We start from the raw sequence: 14,550 nt of genomic DNA, 5'->3' as shown, positions 1-14,550 counted from the left end.
ACTAACACAAATACAGCACTCTTAAGTGATGGTGATGATCAAGACGGCTAAACACTTTCAACCTTCTTGAGCGATGACATCTATGGCATCGACAGAGAACTCAATCTTCGAATATTAAATATTATGGAGCTTTCCCAAGGCGATCAATTGCAAAATTAAGCGACATCCCTTTTGAAGACGTCATCTTTGGGCTCGACAGAGAACGCATTCCTCGAATATCAAAAAGCCCCAAAGTAGAGATGGCACTGAACAGTTAAATTTGAAGAACTTGTTCCAGTTCTTATCTAAAACCTGTTCTTTTTAACTGTTCATGTTCACCTATTCTTAAATGACGTTTTATCTTGCGTCATGGTCACTTTTAGCGTTAGGTTCCGAGTCCGAGTGGTTCCGAATTTCCGTACGTTCCCTCCATTCGTCTTGTTGTTCTAGAGTTTTATTTCAGTAACAGGCTGAATTTTAGTGTAAAATAAAGATTAAGCCCTATTCGGATTTTTTTCAATCATAGAGAAACAACTACAACTAGCAACATGTGAAATTTGCAAGCAGGTTATTTCCTTCAAATCTTCCGTGACAAATTTAAAGCGTCATATGCTTAAAAAAATACCCCATGGTGAAAATTCAACCCACTAGAAAAACAGTGAAAGCCCACGTTGAGGAGAATTCACAGAGACAGGGACCTACAATTTTGCAACAGGTAGGTATTTAATTAATTCGTTTTGCATTTTTTATGTTCAAAATTTCACGGAAAACAATTGACTTGTCAGTGCTCAGTGCAGTCAAGAGCACAGGTCACAGAGCGATCCCGTCATTCAGTTCCAGCACCAACCTGCGCAAGCGTCTTTGGAATAGCCATTCACCGTCTGAGCAAGTTCAGTTCAATGAAAAGAATAGGTTCACTGAACAGTTGACTGATACCTGTTCCGAAAAACCAGTTCGGTTCTTTAGGGCCCATCTCTACCCTAAAGCGATTAATTGCAGTCGAAGCTTGGCTTTGCCTAAATTACCAACAGATGGAAACCATGAAAGCGGTGGCTTATTTATTTATTATTTCAAGTTAAAGTTACCGTTAACCTCATTAAAAACATATGTGAAGTTGTAAGACGAACTCGCGACTGTTAGGAAGGTATAAACTATACCTTCTCCATCTTCAAAATCAATTGTGGGAAACATTGGAAGAAAAGAACTAACTTCAAAATTAGCTATGCAAAGAAGTTCACATCATACACAGAAAGTATATTTCAGATACAAACTTGATGAAAAAGGTGTTGAAGACCAGTGTTTTCAACATGCAACTTTGAGAAGTGCTTCATTAAGGATAATACTGTTACATGTGACTGAATATTTACATTAATACTCTTTCATATATTATGTTCTATAGCGTTTCTATGAATAATATCTGTTTCAATTCCATTTTGAATTTTTGAAGTGCAGACTTCTAAAAATATAATCCTCTGTATTTAAAGAAAAAGTGATTTTCATTCTATTCAATATCCATATGAAAGTAGTGATTTTTGTTTAATTCAATGTTCATGTGAAAGAAGTTGTTTCGGAAAGATTTTTCCTTTCAGTTCATATCTGAAAGAAACTTCTGTGCACGGCATCTTTTTTTTAGTTTTTGTTTAAAGAAGTAAAAAGCCAATGACTAATGGGGGTGCATAAATCAAAACACCTTACTTCACTGAATAAATAATAAATGAATTGGATTTTTCTTTCAGATTATCCCATCAAGACATGAATACATGAAAACAACTAAATTTCACAATCGTAAGGTGTTGTTCATCAAAATAAATAGGTTCCTTGACAAAACGGAAGAATAAAAAAACAAAACTGATTACTGTATTTCAACAAAATATTTTATTTCTTCTTTCCCTTTTTGGAACCATCTTTAACTTGTCCTTCAGCAGAATTTTTGACAGGCTGCCAGTTTAGAGGTTTTCTTCGGTATAAAGGCCATGGCGGAATGGTTAACTGAAAATAATATTAACGAAGAAATTAAACATTTTGAACATATGGAAAGTAAAACTAAACATTTTCATTGAGAAAATTCGGGAGAATTGAAAAAAATACACCATCCCCTTCAATTATAAATAACTATATTCCTAAAACCTATATTCTAAAAAACAAATTTTCAACTGATCAGATGTCGTTAGACCTATATTTTAATTTTTATGATTACTCTCAGTATAGTTGTTGAGATATCTTCTAGACTTTCTGATTCGATTTTATTTATTTACAATGCCTCTTGAAAATAAGTAAAGGATTGTCATATCCTGAGAACTAGGTGGCATGATCTTCACCAATTCATTTTGCCAGTAAATTTACATGCATCATATCACTTGTATTGGAAGATTGAACAGATATGACATAAAATTGTTGCTAGTGAATGCCTATGAACTTGATAAAACTTTATTAGTGTAACAATTATAAAAATTGTTTCGAAAACATTGGCTTTATAGTAACTTCAAAGTCTGCAATCTTATGTAAAATTGAAAAATAAGCTTTAGTTTGACTGCTTGAAAGTCTATCTGATCACACTGGAATAAATTATTATTTTAAAGAATTTATATAATTATGTCAGTGGGAAAAATTTAACTAGCAGATATAATCTACCAAATACGTATCAGAAACTTTCAATTGGAAAATGAGTTGCTTTATTGAATATATAACTTAATGAATAATGAATAAATTTAAAGGAGAATTATATCTCCTTTTCATAACAGCCACTTTCCTTCTTTAAAGTTGTGTCTTATCTACTGCTTATTGACAGAAGACGCAATATATAAACTCACATGACAAACTTAAGATTCCTTAGACAAAAAGATTTCAACACTGTGCATTTTTATCCATCTCTCTAAAGCGTTTGATACAGTGAATCACCGTAAACTTTTAGAAAAGCTGGAAAACATTGCTATTCACGGAACAACGTATGAACTCTTCAAAAGTTATTTGAATGATCGTGAACAGAGGGTCAGAATAGGTGATACAATGAGTAATTCGGAAACTGTGGGCTTTGAAATACCCCAAGGAACTGTGCTAGGCCCCGTTATTTTCACAATTTACTTGAATGAACAGCTCCTTCTTGATACAAAAGGTAAAGGTTTTGAGCTTTGCAGATGACACTGCCATCCTATACACAGGATCTACGTGGGAACAACTCAAGTTATGTGTAGAAGAAGATTTTCTAGCAATCAAAAGTTGGTTTCGACATAACAAACTCACAAGTAACTTCAATAAAATCGGACAGGACCCGGCGAAGGTCTTGAGACCAATCAGTCTCATGTTATTCACATTGAAAACGCTAGAAAAACTACTTGACAGACATATCAGGGACGTATCACTGGCTATCAGACCATTACATCGAGAGCAATATGCATACAGGTCAGGTATGTCAACAGAAAAGGCTCTATGTCGGGTAACAGGAAAAGTAGAACATACAAAACCAAGGAAGTACTTTTTAGCTGCTCTCTTGGACATTGAGGGCGCATTTGACAATACATCGTTAGAATCAATCATCCAGGAGTCAAGGAGAAGAGGGATCGACAAGAAGACAAGCTGTAGGTGGATAGACTGCATGCTTAGGGAAGATTGGTATATACAACCATTATGGGGGAAACAGTCGTGGCACGGGTAGCAAAGGGCTGTCCTCAGAGGGGGTTTTATTCCCTCTGTTAAGGAACCTTGTAATAGACGAGCTATTATGTCTCCTGGACCACAATGGGTATAAAGCACTGGGCTCTGCAGAAGAATTAGTCATCATAGTCCAGGGTAAATACAATAATCTAGTGAAGGGATGCATGCAGCAGGCCCTGAATATTATAACAAGATGGACCCAAGAAGAAGGGCTTAACATAAACCCATCCAAATCGACCATAGCAGCATTCACCAAGAGGACTACAACGGAGGGTCACGGACCTCTAAAACTTCGAGGTGAAGAAATACAAGTGTCGGGGGAGCTTAAATATCTGGGAGTAATTCTAGATTCCAAACTGACCTGGAACCAACACTTGGACAGGATGAAAAGGAAAGCGGAGGTAGCAGTGATGCTCGCCAGACGTACCTATGGAAAAACATGGGGGCTAAAACCAGACATGGTATATTGGCTATACAAGATGGTGGTTAACCCCATGATAACATACGCATCTCTGGTCTGGTGGCCAAAGATAAAGCAGGCGACCGCTATCAACAAACTAAGCAAGGTACAAAGACTTGCATGTTTGAGAATGATGGCAGCAATGAGAACTACCCCAACAGCTGCATTGGAGACACTCCTGAATCTACCTCCTTTACACTTTGTGATAATGGGGGAGGCCAGGATAAGCCAATTCAGACTGGAAAACTCACCGAACTACAAAAGATCGGACCGAACAGAAACTTAGGAACATGTGGAGGAGCACATATTGAATATGTGCACGGACCACATGACACCGAAGTACACCTTCAACACAAACTTACCGGCCAAAAGCATAAGCTGTGAAGAGTGGAAGACCATTAGGCATCTCGAAAACATGTTTGGAAAAAACATCTGGTATACAGATAGATCTAAGACTAAACATGGAACGGGAGCTGGAGCATACCGAGCGGATAGAACTTTAAACTACAGTTATCCGCTAGGACTATAAACATTTCAGGCGGAAGTGTATGCTATCTTGCAGTGTGCAAGGCTTATTAAATTGAGACCTCAAAGAAATGAGCGGATCAATATTTTAACAGACAGCAAGAGCGCACTAGGGGTTCTGACAAACCCGTGGATGACATCAAAACTGGTCTGGGAATGCCTTGAAGAACTGAATCAACTTGCAAACAGGAACAAATTAACTTTGTACTGGGTGCCAGGACATTCAGGAATCACAGGTAATGATAAAGCTGATGAATGTGTTAGACATGGATCATCAAATTCATATATAGGTCCTGAACCAGCTCTGGGGGAACCAAAATCTTTGGTACGAAACTAAATTAGGACATGGACCAATAAGAAGTATACAGAGTACTGGACAAAAGTACCTGGCAACAAACACAGTAGAACCTTCATTAGGGAACCGATGAACTACTTCAATATAGTAGGGATCGGATCAGAATAATTACAGGGTTACTAACCGGTCATTGTCCGCTTAAAGGACACCTGAATAAAATGGGGCTGTACAACAGAGACCTCGGCTGCAGATTATGCAACGAAGGGACAGAAACAGCTCTACACATCTTATGCGAATGTGAGGCACTGAATAACAGGAGGTAGGCAATATATGGACGTACGAAATTACGTCCAGAATAATATGACGAACATCCAACACGGAACCTGTACAAACTATTACAGGGAACGAGACTGATGGAATGGGTGTCTAAGCCCAAGAGGCTGCATTATTTTCTGAAGACTTGGACTAAATGGACAAGTCAGACAGCTCCCAAGGGACCAAAAAAAAACTTAATAAAACGAATTACTTACCAGTCATGTCATACTCCAATAGATTGCCTGATATTGGATAACTCAATATCAACAATAATTACTATATAACTGAAAGTGACTCAATTAGATATCTAGGGGCAACAATTGATAGACATCTTCTTTGGGACTTACAAATAAAAGACACAGTAAGAAAGATGAGAGGTACACTTTCCAAATTCCAATACCTCAGAAACTTCCTAGAAATGAAACACTTGAAAACCTTATATTTTGCACTTGTTCAGTCTCAGTTGTCATATGGGATAATTGACTAGGGAGGAGTTTAAGATTGTTATTTGGTGAATCTTGATACAATTCACAGGTAGATTTTAAATATAATAGTTCACAAAGGCCGCACATACTGAAGTGACAGTGATTTCAGAGATACACAGGTCCCTGACATGAGGCAATTATTCTAAATAATATTCAAAAAGAAATATTCAGATTAGCTTAAGCGAACACTCCTATCACACAAGAAACAGGGATAATTCTGTGATACCCCTCGTTGTAAGAAAACGATTGAACAGAGAAATGCTTGTTTCTTGGGACCACAAATTTATCAGATAATACCTGCTGTAATCAAAGACAATCATAATAACAAAAGTTTCAGGAGAAAAGTTGAAAAATGGATATTGCTCACCAAAAGATCATTTTTCCATAAACTGGTTGATCAAAATAATAATAAAAAAAAAAACAAAATTTCCCCTATAACCCCCCCCATCAGAAAAAGAAACACAAGACAAACTAATTGTGATATCAGAACCATCCATGTAACACAATTACTTTACTTAACCTATTGTTCTTATCATTCTGTACTATTTTATCTCATTTCATACTGTTTTCTAAACATTGGTCATTTTATCACATACAAAATATATTTTGCGTTCAACCCTCAATAACTATTGTCACAGAACTACTGTAAATATTAGCAGGATCATATGCATCATTTTATAATTCAGACTTTTTTTGACAATTTTCCAACATTAATTTTATATTACTTTTTGTGATGAATTTCAACTTACCTCATATATACTAATTTTTTATTATTTACTGATATGGCTATTTCATGTACAAGGATGTGATGATCCTTCTGTGATGCCATTTTTTATTTACTTTTTTTATTTGAGAATTATGTATACCTTTTTATCTATATTCGGTGAATAAATATTATTATTATCTACTGTTCATGAATCTAGAAAAACAACCAAATATTTCAAAAACTCACCAGAGCAGCTAAAAGAAATCCTGCTCCTAATATGTACACAGTTTGGGAAAACTGTTGAATGATGTAACCCCAAATTAAACCTACTGCACCAAATAAAGTAATAATTATTCTTGAAAGTTTTTCTGCTCTGGCCTGTCCCTCAAAGTCCTAAAAACATATTATAAGATAGGAAGATATTTTTCAAAGTTTCACTTACCATATGAGTGGGAATTTTATTAATAAAATCCATTTTTCAGAGACGACTCAATATAATCCTGTAATTTGAATGAATAAAGGAAACTTGTGAATTTGAGTTACTATTTTTATTTGTATACGTGTAGTTTTTACTTTTGTCTTCAATGTGTTAATCAGGGATCGAGAACTATCGATGGCGCTATCGATAGTTTCAACTATCGAACACTATCGACTATATTTTTAGACTATCGATGGTATTCGATAGTTGTGTTATGTGAGTGATGTCAACGTATCTTGACATTTTTTACTTGATATTGACCGTTGACATAAATGACACAATGAAAGAAGTGAAAAAAAGAGTAGAAAATAACATTATTTAGATCAAAAGTGAGAAAAAAGAGAAAGATGAAACTTCTTCCATCAGTTTCATCTGTCATTATAGGATAAGAAAAGAAGAAAAAGTCACCAGTCAATCCAGTCATCGAATGTTTACATTTTATATTTTATGGTTTGTTTTGTTTTAGTTGTAGTTTTATTTTTATTGTTTTTCGGTTTTTAATTTGTACGTTTAATGAAAATGGACAAATTTTCAATGAAAGAATTTACATTTGTTTAATAAAAAAGTTTGAAACGTTTTCCATATTTTTGTTAAGTTAGATTTGAATGGAAACTAATTAAAACTTCTATACCACATGAATCGTATTTTATTTGATTCCATAGAGTGTCTATTTCAATTTATTTAATAATGGAAAACTTAAAAAAAAAAGTTTACTATCGACAAAAGTCGAACTATCGATGGTCAAGACTATCGATAGTTCTCGACCCCTGGTGTTAATGTGTAAATGTCTACAGGTTTGTTTTGTTTCTCTATTTCAAACTTAGAGATCTGAGAAAATATGAAATACCAACAAAAAATTAGTTTCGTTTTCGATATAGTTGTGAACGGATTTGCGATAACGAAGGTACGCTGACGCCATTATTGGAGATGTGAGATGTAAGTAACTCATTTCGTGTTGCGTTTCATTAGTTCGGACTTCCATTGTCTAATATGAATTGATTGTCAACCACCTTCAATCATTTCGTGTTGTGAAAGTCAGCCGTTTCATAACGTGCCAGCAATATATAATTAAAATTATTGTTAACGAGAATTGATTAGGTGTTTTAAAAGAAGTAGTATTCGTGGGAGTACTAAAGTAGTATATATAATACCTACTCCCATTCACGCCGGTTGGAGGCCGTGTGGACCGGATGTCCATGTGGGAGTAGGATCCCAACAATTAATCATTTTTGAAGAAGATGGTAATAGTTCATGTATTGTATGTGTCCGTCGTTAGAGAAGACTTGCCTACCAATTAGGAAGAATAAAAAAGTGGTGCAGTATTGCGTAAAGCAAGACCTTTATATCCCCTCGAATAGACATGGCTTACTTCGCCTGAATGGAAGCAAAAACCAATAATAGAGACGAAGAGAGAGAGAGAGGAAATTCAAAAAAATCATGATTTGAGTTATTGGCCTATTGGATACTTGAGTGGTTTACATTACGCAGGAAAGTTTTGGGGAGAACTTCTCAGTTTGCCCTTCATTACGTTTCAGCAGATTCTCTAATGACTAAGCTCCATTTATTTTTCAGATTGTGACAGGTCAAATACCAAAAAAGAAGAAACACTGACTCCTGTACAGAAAAAAATATATAGGATGTAAATTTGTCACTGAGTCCATCTGGGCTTATTGCTGAGATGATCTTTGAATTGAAGATAAAAACTGATCCTAAGCATGGTAGTCCGTGCTTTAACTCATTCAAATGCGAGTGACATTGGGCTACTCGGGCTAGACATATATCGAATTTGATTCGTTTATTTTGACCCCAGTACAGAATCTCATACCTTCCTTTGCTTCTTTCTTCAGATCATGAGTCACACATACATTATATAATACGGGTTCAACAAATTATTGACAAACTAAAATTTGTATCGATATACCGATGTATAAATGATATACATGTATGATGTATAAATCATAATTTTAAAGAAATTGAAACAATATGAAATTGATTCCAATTAAACTTAGGAGAACTCAAAATCATTCACATCGAACTAACATTTCCTTAAGTTTCTTTTGGAATGATTTCACGTGATTGAGTGTGTACCTCTCAATTCATTTGTTAACATAGGTATTTACTTCAGTTTCTATCAAATCATCTGTCAGTTCGTTTTTTAGTTGATCTGCAATTGGAATCCATCAGTGACATCATAGACATCCATCAATGTAATCGATCAATCAGTTCAATGTTGATTTTAAAAACTTTCCCTATTCCTGAAACATTCGCAGATATGCTGTGGGACAAATTGCTGTCAGTTTTAAGCCAGCCGAAGGTAATACCAACCGCAAATCTAGATCACCTTCATACAAAACTTTGAAATTACAATGGCTAATACAAAACGTACTAAATTATTGCATTATGAATCGAATGTTAAAGGGTTCGTAAATAATTAATTGGTGGTTGGCGACATCCTAAATCTTTTTAAAGTGTATGCTTATTACAATTCACTTCAAAATGCGTTTCAGTGCATGAAACTAAAAAGAAAGCTTCATATGATCGCCTGTAGCCATATTTATTAGGTCTAGGTCATTGAAGATGCAGATGTTTTTCATGTTCCATGTAAACAGCGACCTATTAGTTCCGTGCAAGGGGATAGAAATCATATGATCGACTCAAATGAAAAACACCTAGTTTTTAGAAAACTCTGGCAACATTCTCTTTCTATACCTAACCTTTAAATTTGGTATTGATTGAGGTTGGAATATCGTGCTTAAAATTAGATTTGATATCGTTAACCATGGCTTTGTCTGAGGGAACCAAACAACGGTTAGCACTCGTTATAGATGCAGCAAAAACTATTTTCCATTATGGATTCATCCCAACAGTTCTGTATTTGGGTGAGAAAAAAATTTAAATTCATATCAAGTGTGCCTAGTACTAATAATTGATATTTAACAATTGCAGGCTTTCAAAAGGGAGCTGATCCAGGAATGCCGGAAATACATGTGACAAAGTAAGGTGATGTTGAATTCTTAACTGGTAATTAACCAACTTATTCATTTCCAGCCTCCTCTGGTAATTAGGAAGAAAACTCGTGAAAAACCATTAAACATTTCCATATGCAAAAAAGTATAATGCACAAAAATAACTTTATTCATTCATTTATAACTATAATTATGTAAGTACATATTCACACACGAGAAAGTATATCCAACAGTACATTGAAACTATTTTATTTACAAACATTTTCATCTGTAAAATTAACATGAATGAAAAAACCAAATTTTTAGCAAGTGGTTTTGGTCATTGACATGAAATGTGCTAATAGTCTAGACTAGAGCATCATTGTAGGAAAAGGTTTCCCAGTTGGTTGGCATATAACTAATTCCTGAAAATCAGATATTCCATTTTAGAATATGAAGTGTGTAGATTAATGAAAGCACAATACAATATTGTCTAAGATTCAAAAGATGTCGATGTAGATAATTTGAACTCAGAAACTTTCTTATCTACGAAACTGGTGTGGTCATTTCTTCAACAGAGAGTTTTTTGTATGAATTATATTTCCATAGGTGCTTCACTCTAAGGAGTATATACAGAATGATGAAGACAGTGATGACCATCAAAAGGAAGACTTTTGCCCTAAAAGGAATAGATTACAAAACCAAAAAGACTCGTCTTTGAGAATTTTACCAAAAATACCAAACCTCAACTGTTTTTTGACAGCACTTGTTTTCTCCACAACAGTATTGATCTTCATTACAAGTTCCGAATTCACAATAATCCGCGGTGACCTACGAAATTCATTGAATAAATCGATTTAGGGGTATTTAAAAATTAAAACTCACCTTGTTCACATACAGATTCAAAATACATAAAATGTTTGTTAGAGAAACACGATTCCGTGAAATTAACATAATTAAAATGGGATCTAGAACAGAATTATCTCATCTGGTTATCTGAAATTAGTGATTTCTAAAATCAGAACTAGAAAATAACAAATTAATACAAAATGTAAACGACAGCAACAGGACACGAGCAGACAAGATATCTTCTAGAGATAGCTATGAGATTTGGACTGGCAAGCTTTTTGACAGTTCTGTGTGTGCGTTTCTCTATCAATATATATATTTCTGGCTTTTGCTTCCATTCAGGCACATTGGGCCATAATCCGTTTCTTTTTTGTTGTCAACTTATCATAATCGAAAACATGCCTATGCAGAATAATCCATTTTTTTATTTGCATTGATATTCAATGCAGAATATTTTCAATTTTAATATTTCAAATTATAGTCGACTTCGACAGTCCTGAATATTTTTCATATCATGTGATTTTTCTAAAAAAATCTTTTTCGTTAATCAGCTGTCGCTCCCACACGAACAACTCTCAGAAGATGAGAAATTTGTGCGAGCTAAGGACTAACGAGGCCTTACCTTTTAATTTTGTTTCCTTTAAGGAAACAAACACTACCTACTTTATTCAATATATAAAAAGAATTTTCAAGACTGTCAGTGAGCTAGCTACAATTCAATTTGGGACAGTAAGGGTGTTAATAAATCGGAGATGCTTGTGTATCATAGGCAAATAACTAAAAAGCTGAGTTTCTTTATATGTTGAGGTTTTCGAACTTGGTCATCGCGTTTTGACAGTTCTTCAACCTATTATATAGTTGTTTGTAATAATTATGTTGACTTGAGAAAAATTGGCTTACTTGCAATAATCAAAATTTACTTTGAATCAAATTACCAGAAAACCAAGCAATAAGGAACACGTATTTGTCCGTTTGAAAATATTTTGATTTCAATAAGAACAATACTTCCAATCAATTGTAAAACCTGCTTGGAACTACAAACGAAAGTTCAACTTTTTCATGATACAAAATTGAAAATGTGTAATTCAAACCTGCCGAAAAACATTCCTGGCGGCATCTGGTGGCGAGTATGGAGTATTATTACTCTGAGGGCGATGGTGAAAGGGACAATTGGCATATGACAGGTCTGAATTTGAAATATTCCAACTAATGAATACCTTAATCACTTTTTGATAAAAAACATTACTGAACCGACTAGTTTTTGTGATTAGGAGTAAAAAATATACGTTATATTTTACAATCCTAGATCAGTAGAATCAAATGATTTCACACAGTATTTAGTCATTTTCTTGAAAAAAAAATCATTTTTATAACTCACATAGGTATTTTTACAGCACTTAACAATTCTGGTTGTCATCAATTCTCATTTAGGTGATAAAAACAATAAACTGACTATATAGGTCAAACAGGTTTGTTTGACGGTGGTTCACAACGTTTCACGGTGAATGTCATTAGTTCCAACTTTCATTGTCTGACATGACTTTAAATTCCTGAAATAAATGAACACTCTTGACAAATGAATAATAAAGAGATCCAATACATGCCTTTCTCAAAAGTGCTAAGTACAACTCAAATGACCATGTGACAATATATAATTGGCACTTCAATTTTCATTGCTGTTTACACTTGGGTATAATATATAGGTGGAAAATGTCATTTTTCACATAAAGTAGACAGATTTAGATTTTGCACCACCAATCAACAAGTGTACAAAGGTCTCGTTTCTTGAGTTTTCAACAAAACAGAAAGGAATTGGTTATGGATACTAGGGTTTCTGTTCATCTTTTGGGTGTGACGAATACTTATTGAAATTTTTTGTCAGTTCATGAAATTCTTGTTAGGGACGCCCTCTGTGACTTCCATTTTCCCTCGACGACTACTCATCAGAATTTAAATTTTTGAAAGAAACTGCAAACTTCGATTATTCATGATCCACAATGACTATGCCAATTTTCGAAAAACCTCATTTTTTTCGTTTTCTACGATGGCTTTTGCCCGTGTTTGATTTGGTATTAGTCATAAGCCAGGAAAACATTTCAAACCTATCAAATTGTATTTTTTTTTTAAAACAATTGTATTAATGTACTAACCACCGCATGAACCTTTTGATCATGATAGCTTTCAATTTTATCCTCACACGTCGTTTCAGTTGTCAAAATTGAAATCTCTGGTGTATTCTAGGAATTGCTACTATCATCATTGATCGGAAGGTAGACATTTGAAGTGATTTTCCAATTATTGACGATTCATCATAACAAGAGTACTGCTAGCGTTTTGGATAGGTTATTCAAATTCAAGGTCAAAATGAGTTGAATTATAAGCCATTTTGAAATCAGAGTATTTTGGAGAAGATAGTTTAATTTCTTTCATTTGAGATTTCTAAGAATCATATTTTGTAATGTCTTTCCTATTAACACATAACGTTCAGTGAATATTTAAATTTCAACCCCTTATAATATTTCTTTGAAAAATAATCTGCATCAAAAATTATTAATTTCCCCTGAAATGGACTTTAGACAGATACCTGAAGTAAGTGGAAATCTGATATCCTCCAATGATGTCCCTGATTTCTGTAAGAGTTCCTGAATTTAACAGACAATTTATAGTGGATTGTAGATCATACATAGGAATATAAATAAGAGTTGTTCAGACAAGCCTATACAATATATTGAAAAAATATTGGATACTAATTCAAAAAGGAAGATTACAGGATGGTTCTGTGTGACAAAAACTCCATTGTAGGTATGGTAGTTCAAAGTAAAATAATTTATGGCATCTATAAAAAGGGTATCAAAGTATGCATTCTACCTACCTGTATTTTCCATAAAAAAATGTTCATAGCATGACAGGTGGTTGTGCAAAAAATTTATTTTTTAGTTCTTGCTGAAAGTTCAGGATTTACCCCATATAACTTAAATAAATGTGGTGTTTTATTGTCAGTCTGTATTGGAGAACAGCACTAAAAAATGTAAGTATATGACCATCATAAAAAGAATTACCTCACAGGAAGATACTCTTTACCCTCCACATTCTATGGATTAGACAAAAAAAAAAGAAAATATCTTAATAAGTATTTTTTCCTTTGTGTAATTCAATGTTTATGTGAAAGTAACTGCTTCAAGAGTGCTTTTATTCCAGTTTCTTTAGAAAATTCTCACATTTTTTTATGAGGATGGAGAAGTAGGTAGCCAAAACCTTTCTTTCAAATAAAAAAAAATCAGTCATGGTAAGGCTTTGACACCTATTAAAAAATATTTTTCGCAAGTTCCAGAAGACAAAATAAATTCAGTTGAGTTCCCTAGGAAAAAGGGGACAGAAATAGAATTTTAAATAATTTTATAATAATACATCAATTTTTTTTATATCAATCTACACAGCATTGTTTACATCCATACGCACAATAAAAATGCAAAAATACAATTTAAAAGAAGACTAACTGCTTAAGTTTTGTCTTGAAAAAACCAGCAAATTATTTGAAACAATCTCATCTTTATTCATCTTTAAAATCCTGGCAGTGCTTCTAAGTACGGCTGACTAAGTACCTGGCTGCCAGTTTTTATAAGACAATAAAAATTCATTAAATTACGTGATGTAACAGCAAATTTTCCAATTAAAATCAATTGATATGCATGTCAAAGTAAGCCTAAAATAATTGCCGAACTTTGAAAAAGGATGTGTAATTGAGAATTATTCCTTCAATAACATTCAACATGCAAACCAATTTCTAAATTTAAATAAATATAATAAAAATGCAAAACGGAATGCTAATTTGTACGGATATATGCGTGTTTTTCAAAAAATA

General features: G+C 33.9%; 2 protein-coding genes across 2 annotated transcripts; one reads left to right on the top strand and one right to left on the bottom strand.

Moving 5' to 3' along the window:
• Positions 1-1,674: 1,674 nt before the first annotated feature.
• Spase12 (Signal peptidase complex subunit Spase12) lies at positions 1,675-7,053 on the bottom strand. Its single transcript, XM_074184218.1, has 3 exons — positions 6,859-7,053; positions 6,663-6,809; positions 1,675-1,968 (listed from the first exon to the last, which is right to left on the bottom strand). Exons 1-3 carry the CDS (start codon positions 6,889-6,891, stop codon positions 1,855-1,857), a joined length of 294 nt encoding a protein of 97 aa, XP_074040319.1. The 5' UTR covers positions 6,892-7,053; the 3' UTR covers positions 1,675-1,854.
• A 2,535-nt stretch (positions 7,054-9,588) lies between these two features.
• Tom7 (Translocase of outer membrane 7) lies at positions 9,589-10,103 on the top strand. The gene is made up of 3 exons (XM_023174174.2): positions 9,589-9,773; positions 9,841-9,889; positions 9,943-10,103. The coding sequence occupies exons 1-3, from the start codon at positions 9,674-9,676 to the stop codon at positions 9,953-9,955; spliced, it is 162 nt and encodes a 53-aa protein (XP_023029942.1). The 5' UTR covers positions 9,589-9,673; the 3' UTR covers positions 9,956-10,103.
• The last annotated feature ends 4,447 nt before the right edge of the window (positions 10,104-14,550 follow it).

This window comes from Leptinotarsa decemlineata, unplaced genomic scaffold, assembly GCF_025532065.1.
Source record: "Leptinotarsa decemlineata unplaced genomic scaffold, Ldec_3_MD MMD2_tig00026354_RagTag_RagTag, whole genome shotgun sequence".
Classification (NCBI taxonomy): Eukaryota; Metazoa; Arthropoda; class Insecta; order Coleoptera; family Chrysomelidae; genus Leptinotarsa; species Leptinotarsa decemlineata.
The sequence above is the reverse complement of the archived record's forward strand: the minus strand, read 5'-3'. Positions and strand labels throughout refer to the sequence as shown.